The sequence below is a fragment of the Bos javanicus genome, chromosome 12 (genome assembly GCF_032452875.1).
Source record: "Bos javanicus breed banteng chromosome 12, ARS-OSU_banteng_1.0, whole genome shotgun sequence".
NCBI lineage: Eukaryota > Metazoa > Chordata > Mammalia > Artiodactyla > Bovidae > Bos > Bos javanicus.
In genome coordinates, this window is record NC_083879.1 from 626,244 (window position 1) to 635,369 (window position 9,126).

Consider the following 9,126-nt stretch of genomic DNA (forward strand, 5'->3'; position numbering starts at 1 on the left):
TTTCTAAAAAGCCTAGACTTCAGTAAAGAAAAGGAAGAAAGATAGTCATGTCCAACTCTTGCGACGACCTTATAGACTATAGCCTGACAGGCTCCTCTGTCCACAGGATTCTCCAGGCAAGAATACTGGAGTGGGTTGCCATTTCCTCCTCTAGGGGATATTCCCAACCTAGGAATCGAACCCAGATTTCCAGCATTGCAGGCAGATTCTTTACCAACTGAGCTATGCGGGAAGCCCCAGGCTTCAGTAAGTGCGCTGTAAAAAACAAAAAAACAAACAAACAACAACAAAAAACACCTCTTTTCCTTAGAGAAATATGGTAAAATTGCTTGCAGGTAGAACCACTTGTGCTACCAAGCAATAGTTTCCACCCTCCCCTTTGGCTCTTTACCTTAGCCAGAAGCCGCGACTCTCTTAAAAACCACAAGGCAGATACCCAAGGACGCTTGCGCCTACGACATGGAAAGTGCCGCCACCAACAGCCACCAACAGCGAAGCTTCAAAATTAAAGCATATTGAAATGTTCACCGAGTTCCCATATTTGCTTCTTAGCTTGAGACCGCCTTACAAAGAGCTTGAAATCCCTTCCCTCCGCAGAAAAAGTGGGGTTTCTTCCTCCTTGCAAATATTGCTGAATCCAAGTCTCCGATGAACTGGTGGCAAAGCTGGCATTTGGGGATCGCGCCTATGGTTGCTTTGTAGCGCGGACTTGCTATTCGGATATAAATGCATACTTATTCTCCATTCGGATATGAATGCATACTTATTTACTCGCTATGCTCTTTCGGATATAAATGCAGAGTTATTTATTTAATCTAATTTTCCCTCTCACATTTTCAACCTGTGGACTTGGGTCCTGACTGGTGCTGTGAGGAGAGAGGCCGGGGCCATGCTCCTGGAGCCGGACCAGGTAGAGCCTAGCCGCGGTCTTCCGAGGCAAGTCCCAGCTCCGGCTCCTCAGGCCGGGTCTGGACGTGCCCACGTGCGGAGCAGGAAATCACGACCGTGCCCCAGCGCCCCCACGCCTTTCTGGCCTCCAGGAACTGCTGTCCTTGATTGACAAGCCGGGGACTATTGGCTGAAGTTCCCCCCGCGATTTGCATGCCCAGAGAGGGAGTGTCCTCTGCCGCCCTCCTGCGCCACCGCGCAGCCCGCAGCCTCCCGGGGAATGCGCGGCGGCGGGGATGCGTGCGGCTCACGGGCCGGGGCAGTAAGCTGGAGTCGGGCGACCTGGCGCCCGCGCCCGGATATGGGGAGTCTCAGTCGTCCTAGCAGCAGCGCCAGCCACGGAAACCTGCCGGTAAGGGTTGAGATCCAGGAGTCCCGCGGCCCTGACAGGGTGCAGCACCGTGGTGCCGTTCCTACTCCTTTACGTTTTTCAAATCTTTTTACCTTATTCCAAACTTCACGGGAAGGTTGAGGGGAGGGAAAGGGAGTTTGGGATAATGTCTCTTCATGTTAGCAAGGAATAGGCAAGTCCTTGGGTAATAAGAAGTTTCTGAAGCACGAATGGAAGAAGACGAGGTGAAAGGGGTTAGGGTGTGCTCATATGGCTTTAAGATAGAGGGGTTTCTTTGGCCGGCATCTGGCTTTGACTGTCTACTGCAACTGACGAATTGTTTTTGCATTTCGTTTTCCGCGTTTGCTACTCTTTACCTAGGAAGGAGGATTAGTGAGAGCTTATCATTGGGTGGAAATTCAGATCTTTTCGATTTGATTTTAGGTACGTGTTAAAACGAAGATCAATTCTTCAGACCTAAAGGGTTTATTTAGTGGAGTAGGGAGTCCGAGGGGCTAGAGTGTCTATGTTTTTATTGTTGTGGTTGTTGTTGTTATCGGTCTCATAGCAAGGGATGTAAGACATTTCGCGTTCCTAGGACCTTAGCTGTAGAAACATTTCAGTGGGAAAAAATAAAGAGCCCACTTCTCGGTCCTCTCCACTACCAGCCCCCTCCCTCCCCGTGACCTACCCTGCCGCGCGGTGCAGTCCCTCCACCATACTTCCCGGGGCGCTTGATGGTTTGGGATTCTGAACCTTTACTGAGTGAGGGTGATGGGGAACCGGGCGAGAGCCGGGGTGGGTGGGGTGCGGTGCAGAAAGTAAACAGAAAATAAGTTTTGGAGACAGCGTTGCCGCGCAGATCTCTCCCTTGCAGCAAGTTTCCTCTTAACCCTGTTTTGACTGGAGCCTTTGCCTTTGAGAATGGGGATGGAGCCGGAAGAAGCCCGGGGCACGCGTTCTGACTCCAATTCCGCGTGTATGTAACAAGCCTTCTCTCCCCCCACTCCCTCGCCCCCCACCCCGCCCCATTCAGCATCTGCTTCTGTTCTTCCTCTTCGTGGGACCGTTCAACTGTCTGGCGAGTTACAGCCGGGCCACAGAGATTCTGTACAGCCTGAACGAGGGGCTGCCGGCGGGGGTGCTCATCGGCAGCCTGGCGGAGGACCTGCGGCTGCTGCCCAGCGCAGGGGGGCAGGACCTGCTGTCTCAGTCGCCTCAGCACAGCGTCGCCGAGAGGAACCCTCCTCTCTCCTTCAGCCTGGCCTCCCAGGGGCTGAGTGGCCAGTACGTGACCCTAGACAACCGCTCAGGGGAGCTACACACTTCTGCCCAGGAGATCGACCGGGAGGCCTTGTGTCTTGAAGGAGGCGGAGGGATTGCCTGGGGGCGCAGCATTTCCATCTCCTCTTCGCCTTCTGCTGACTCTTGTCTTTTGCTTCTGGATGTCCTAGTCCTGCCTCAGGAATACTTTAGGTTTGTGAAGGTAAAAATCGCTATCCGGGACATCAATGACAATGCCCCGCGGTTCCCTATTTCCCAAATATCAGTTTGGGTCCCAGAAAATGCACCTGTAAACACCCGGCTGGCCATAGAGCATCCCGCAGTGGACCCAGATATGGGCACTAATGGTGTTCAGACCTACCGGTTGCTGGACTACCATCGTATGTTCACCCTGGACGTGGAGGAGAATGAGAATGGGGAGCGCACCCCCTATCTAATTGTCATGGGACTGTTGGACAGAGAGACCCAGGACCAGTATGTGAGCATCATCATAGCTGAGGATGGTGGGTCTCCACCACTGATAGGCAGTGCCACCCTCACCATTGGAATAAGTGACATTAATGACAATTGCCCACTCTTCACAGACTCACAAATCAACATCACTGTGTATGGGAATGCTACTGTGGGCACACCAATTGCAGCTGTTCAGGCTGTGGACAGAGACTTGGGAAACAATGCTCAGATCACCTACTCTTACAGTCAGAAAGTTCCACAAGCATCCAAGGATTTATTCCATTTGAATGAAAACACCGGGGTCATTAAACTTTTCAGTAAGATTGGAGGAAGTGTTCTGCAAACACACAAGCTCACCATCCTTGCTAATGGGCCAGGCTGCATCCCTGCTGTGATCACTGCCCTGGTGACTATTATCAAAGTCATTTTCAGGCCACCTGAAATTGTCCCTCGTTATATAGCAAATCAAATAGATGGTATTATTTACCTGAAAGAATTGGAACCTGTTAACACTCCAATTGCATTCTTTACCATAAGAGATCCAGAAGGTAAATACAAGGTGAACTGCTATCTGGATGGTGAAGGACCATTTAGGTTATTGCCCTACAAACCATACAGTAATGAGTATCTTCTAGAAACGACAAAACCTATGGATTATGAGCTACAGCAATTCTATGAAATAGCCATAGTAGCTTGGAACTCTGAGGGATTTCAAGTCAAAAAAATGATTAAAGTGCAACTTTTAGATGACAATGATAATGCTCCTGTTTTCCTTCAACCCTTGGTAGAACTAACCATTGAAGAAAATAATGCACCCAATGCCTTTTTGACTAAGCTAGATGCTACAGATGCTGACAGTGGAGAGAGGGGCCAAGTTTCATATTTTCTGGGACCTGATGCTCCATCATATTTTTCCTTAGACAGTGTCACAGGAATTCTGACAGTTTCTACTCAGCTGGATCGAGAGGAGAAAGAAAAGTATAGGTACACAGTCAGAGCTGTTGACTCTGGGAAGCCACCCCAAGAATCAGTAGCTACTGTGGTTATCACAGTGTTGGATAAAAATGACAACAGCCCTAGGTTCATCAACAAGGACTTCAGCTTCTTTGTGCCAGAAAATTTTCCAGGATACGGTGAAATTGGAGTAATTAGTGTCACAGATGCCGATACTGGGCAAAACGGATGGGTTGCTCTCTCCGTGGTGAACCAGAGTGATATTTTTGTCATAGACACTGGAAAGGGCCTGCTGAGAGCTAAAGTCTCTTTGGACAGAGAGCAGCAAAGCTCCTACACTTTGTGGGTTGAAGCCGTTGATGGGGGTACGCCTCCCCTCTCCTCTACTGCAAAAATCACAATTCTCCTTCTAGACATTAACGACAACCCGCCTCTTGTTTTATTTCCTCAGTCTAACATGTCTTACTTGTTGGTGTTGCCTTCTACTCTCCCTGGCTCACTAGTTACAGAGGTCTATGCAGTTGACAAAGACACAGGCATGAATGCTGTCATAGCGTATAGCATCATAGGGAGAAGAGGGCCTAGGCCTGAATCCTTTAGAATTGACCCTAAAACTGGCAACATTACTTTGGAAGAGGCATTGCTGCAGACAGATTATGGGCTCCATCGTTTATTGGTGAAAGTGAGTGATCATGGTTATCCAGAACCTCTCCATTCCACAGTTATGGTGAATCTTTTTGTCAATGACACTGTCAGTAATGAAAGCTACATTGAGAATCTTCTAAGAAAGGAACCAGAAATTAGCATAGAGGAGAAAGAACCACAGATTTCAATAGAACCAACTCATAGGAAAGCTGAATCCGTGTCCTGTATGCCCACATTAGTAGCTCTATCTGTAATAAGCTTGAGTTCTATCACATTCTTAACAGGGATGGGCATATATATCTGTTTAAGGAGAGAGAAGAAACACCATAGGGAGGATGAAAATTTGGAAGTACAAACTCCATTAAAAGGAAAAATTGACTTGCATATGAGAGAGAGGAAACCAATGGATATTTCTAATATTTGATTTTTTTTTTTTTTTTTGCTGTGGAATAGAAGAGATATTTCAACTGATTTTGGGGATTTCTCACCACCAAAACAAGAATGTGGATGGCAGTTTGAATGAAGGACATCTAATTTATAACTTGTACTATATTGTAAATAGCTGTTTACAGGTTTTTAAATTCAAAATCAGAAGTTATAATATGTGTACAGAAATTTTTAAATGAAATTGGTACTAACAGCTATGGAGCTGTTATTTAGAAAATCTTGGACATGATTTGCAGCTTTCATACACCAAGCAGATGATTGTTAAAACCTAGGAATAAGGTAAGAAAATGTACATTGCATTTTTTGTCTAAAAAGTCCTTTAACCACAAGAGGGCTTCAACTGCTCCTTTGCAGGGAACTATTTTAAGGTATTGTACATGACAGTTGTACATGAAATTAACGAAAGAGTCTATTTTAAATATATTGTTTTTAACATTAAACAAAGATGAGATTAAATGGGATTTCACCCTACTTAAATATATGATTAAAAAGAAAATAAATGCATTTGTAAACAGAATGTTTATTACTTCACAAATGCATCATGTATAATTTGAAATAGAAGGCATCTTTAATTTGGAAAAGAAGGCATCTGTGAAGAAGCACAGTTCTTTTTTAGCAAGGATAAATATTTTGCCATGTGTTAAAGATCTGATGTGCTGAAGAATAATCCACTTTCTGTGTACTCTCGTGGCTTTCTATTTGCTTTACCACTGCATTTACTGTTAACACAGGAAATTCTTTCTTAAAGAAAATGTAACTAGAAGCTATGTCCAAGAAAACAACCAGAAGCAAAGATATGTTTCAATCCTTAGTTGCTTAATAGGTATTTATGACATTTTGATGCTTTCACAACTCGTCAGTAGTACTTTATATTTGGGCTTTGTGTTAGATCTTATATACTTAAATTCATGTGTTACATAAAAAAAAAAGAAACCTTATTAAAATTATTCTAGAAGCTGGTGGACGCTATCTGTTGTTTTAGCAGGACCTTTTCTATGAAAGTTATACTTATCATTTTATTGTTGTTTAGGTTTGTTGGCTACCATTTCTGGCTTCCTTTCTTTGGCTTTGGATTAGTTCCAAGAGTTTATTTGTAAGCTCAGCAGCAGACCTCTTTGATAATTTAGCTTTTACTGAATGCTTTGCAGTGAAGCAAGCTGGTTTATCAGTGATTGATCACCCTCACTTTATTGTGTGAGCTGGAAATTTTATTTTATATGAGAGCTATAGCAAAATTATCTGTGTAAACAAAGAACTTATTAGCTTAAATTGGATCATTCTACTTTTTGGCATCATGTGTCTGTACTGTACCAAAAGTGTTTATATATCTGCAAATTAAAGGTATATATTTTCATAATTTTCTCATTTTTACTATTTTATATTTGAACATGGGTTTGTTGTTTTACTGAAGTGCCCATTAATAGAATTCATCTGCTTTTAAAGATAAATATGAGTAAATTTTAAATATTATGTTATGCTAAAGTTTACATTATACTAATTTATTACTTAAATAAACATTGGGTAAATTATTAAACATATGTGTAATTATAGACATATATATATGTCTGTGTGTGTGTGTGTATCATAGACAAAGACTATGGTTATGTACTTGATAGTTCATATGAAAATTTATAGCCATGCATGTGTACATGCATATTTATTTACTATGACTTAGAAACAAGTATAAACACTCATTTTAATTTCAAATTCTCTATTAACTCTGTTATAAACTTCAATTTTAAAATAAAAACACGTTGCAAAAAAAATTAAATACAAAAATTAAGATCTTTTGAATATGTATTAATTCATTTTCTTATTTTCAATTTGACAATTTAAATAAGTATGATAATAAGATATGAAACAGTAGTGCTTGCTACAAAAGGGAAATATACTTTTATTGGAAATTCCTTTCGTTTGAGACCCAACTGAGCTAAGAAACTAAGATTATTTAGCTCCCCAAACTTTTCATTCATAATTGATATAGCCCTCCAAACTTCATTTGTAATTAATATAGGGTAATGGAGGAAATCATTCTCCACCTGTTATTTTTATATATATTTCTATTTTTTACACAAAGGAACTACATGTGAAAGAAGTAGCACCATTAAAAGAAAAAAAAAAACAGCCCTCCATAATTGCAATGATTTAATTATCAGTATAAATAGCAGAATACTTTACTCACTTCTGAATTTGAAGAGGTTCATGTGTTTGGGGATACAGATTTCATCTCTAGCATTAAAAAATGCCTTTAACATTAATAAAAGGACATATTTTGATAACTTCTTGTGCCAGGATTTCCTTTACAAAAACATCTCATTCACACTAAAAACATTTATAACAAGGGAAATTAAAGTAAATTAAGCTCAAAGATAAAAGCCCCTTTTTACTAACACCTTGTGCTAGAATGGCTGCCAAAATGTATGCTAATCATGTCAATGTTGCTAGTTGAGCTGGCACAAAAATAAATGTTCCATTCATTAAAAGCCCTAATATCCATTTAACAGTTTGAGGACCAGTGCGTCTTCTTTGCCCAATTTAATGAAGAGGATTGCTCTGATCTTTGCACTGCCAAATCCATTCTTATACTACAGAGAAAATTGTTCATTAATTTGGATTGGGAAATTTAAAGTAACAAAGCAATTTCAGCTACAAGTGAGGAAACAGTTTGCATTACTTGACTGTTTAGATGCCTTGACCCTATTAAAAGAAAAAAAAAAAGGTTCTCTTGGAAGTTATGCTATCAATGGTAGTTAAAAGGAAAAGGAAAAAGAAATTCTTCTTTTAAAACAATTGTGTAGAATACATGTATTAAAAATCCAAAGCCTTTGTCTTTTTGAGTGCTTTACATGTGTTTTATGTAGACACCAGGCATAATCTTGCCTATAAAGTAGCATCACTGAAGCAATATTGTGTGTGCTAAGTCATTTCAGTCATGTCCAACTCTGTGTGACCCCATGGACTGTAGCCAGACTCCTCTGTCCATGGGATTTCTCAGGCATGAATACTGGATTGGGTATCCTGGTTCCTTCTCCAGGGGATATTCTCAACCTAGGGATGGAACCCATATCTCTCATGTCTCCTGCATTAGCAGACATGTTCTTTACTAATAGCACCATCTGGGAAGCAATACTAGGGACAGTGCATAAAGTGGACTTGACTGCAATAATACCTATCTTGAGAATTCTAATTTATACTTCTAGAACATCTCAATTGACAATTGCAAAAAAGGGAAAATACAATCCTCTCCTGAGCTTATGGAGACTCCAGTTCTAATCTATCTCAGCACAGAGAACTGGGGTGCTGACCTGTGGCAGAAAAAAGAAAAGAGTAATGAAAGGACAGTGTTGAGCATATGGAGCTCTTCAACTCATTGGACAGTCTCAGCTCACAGACAAGGGACACAGATACCTGAACATTGTCCTCACTCTAAGGAAAATTTGCTCACTGTAAGAAAGCAGTCAGTGCTACCAAATATCATTTTGCTGATTTTTACAAACTCTGCCCAGCAATGTGATTTTAGAGTGTGAGTAGTCAACAAATATTTATTGAAAGGAAGAGGATTGACAGTTATGCAAATAGAAACAAAAAAGAAAAAATCTATCAGTTAAAAATAAAAGTAATTCGTGGGCAAAATACCCACTGTAATTTTTTCTAATTATTTATAATTCTGATAAGAAAAGTTCATGAATAATTTTCAGATAATATATATGTGAACACCTACAGTCTATAATCATTTTTTAAATGTCAGTTATTGTTGGTAATTGTTCTTAAAATACTAGTACTTTTTCCTCTGATAAAATTCTAAACTGGAAATGTATTCCATTAAGGACATAAAACAAAACTGAATGAACTTTAAGGCTTAGCCCACTGGTGTCAAGAAGTAGGAAGACTGCAATGACTAAAAAAATAATCAGTCATTCATATCATATATATTTATTTCGGTACTCTAAATATTATGGGCTTAACTGAGAACAAGACAGAGTCCCTTGATGACTTTAGATAATGGCATGAAAGGCTAACAAGAAAAACTTCAATCTGAAAACAAAAGCATTGTATGGGATAAA

At 40.9% G+C, this 9,126-nt stretch overlaps 1 protein-coding gene across 1 annotated transcript; it reads left to right on the top strand.

Moving 5' to 3' along the window:
* Window positions 1–542: 542 nt before the first annotated feature.
* On the top strand, window positions 543–8,036 carry PCDH20 (protocadherin 20). Its single transcript, XM_061434424.1, has 2 exons — window positions 543–1,300; window positions 2,316–8,036. The coding sequence occupies exons 1-2, from the start codon at window positions 1,169–1,171 to the stop codon at window positions 5,037–5,039; spliced, it is 2,856 nt and encodes a 951-aa protein (XP_061290408.1). The 5' UTR covers window positions 543–1,168; the 3' UTR covers window positions 5,040–8,036.
* Window positions 8,037–9,126: the final 1,090 nt, after the last annotated feature.

Bases quoted from the DNA above. Each gene is read 5' to 3' on its own strand.
- PCDH20 (XM_061434424.1), top strand. From the start codon at position 1,169: ATGCGCGGCGGCGGGGATGCGTGCGGCTCACGGGCCGGGGCAGTAAGC. The intron at 1,301-2,315 runs GTAAGGGTTGAG...CGCCCCATTCAG, and splicing joins CCAGCCACGGAAACCTGCCG to CATCTGCTTCTGTTCTTCCT.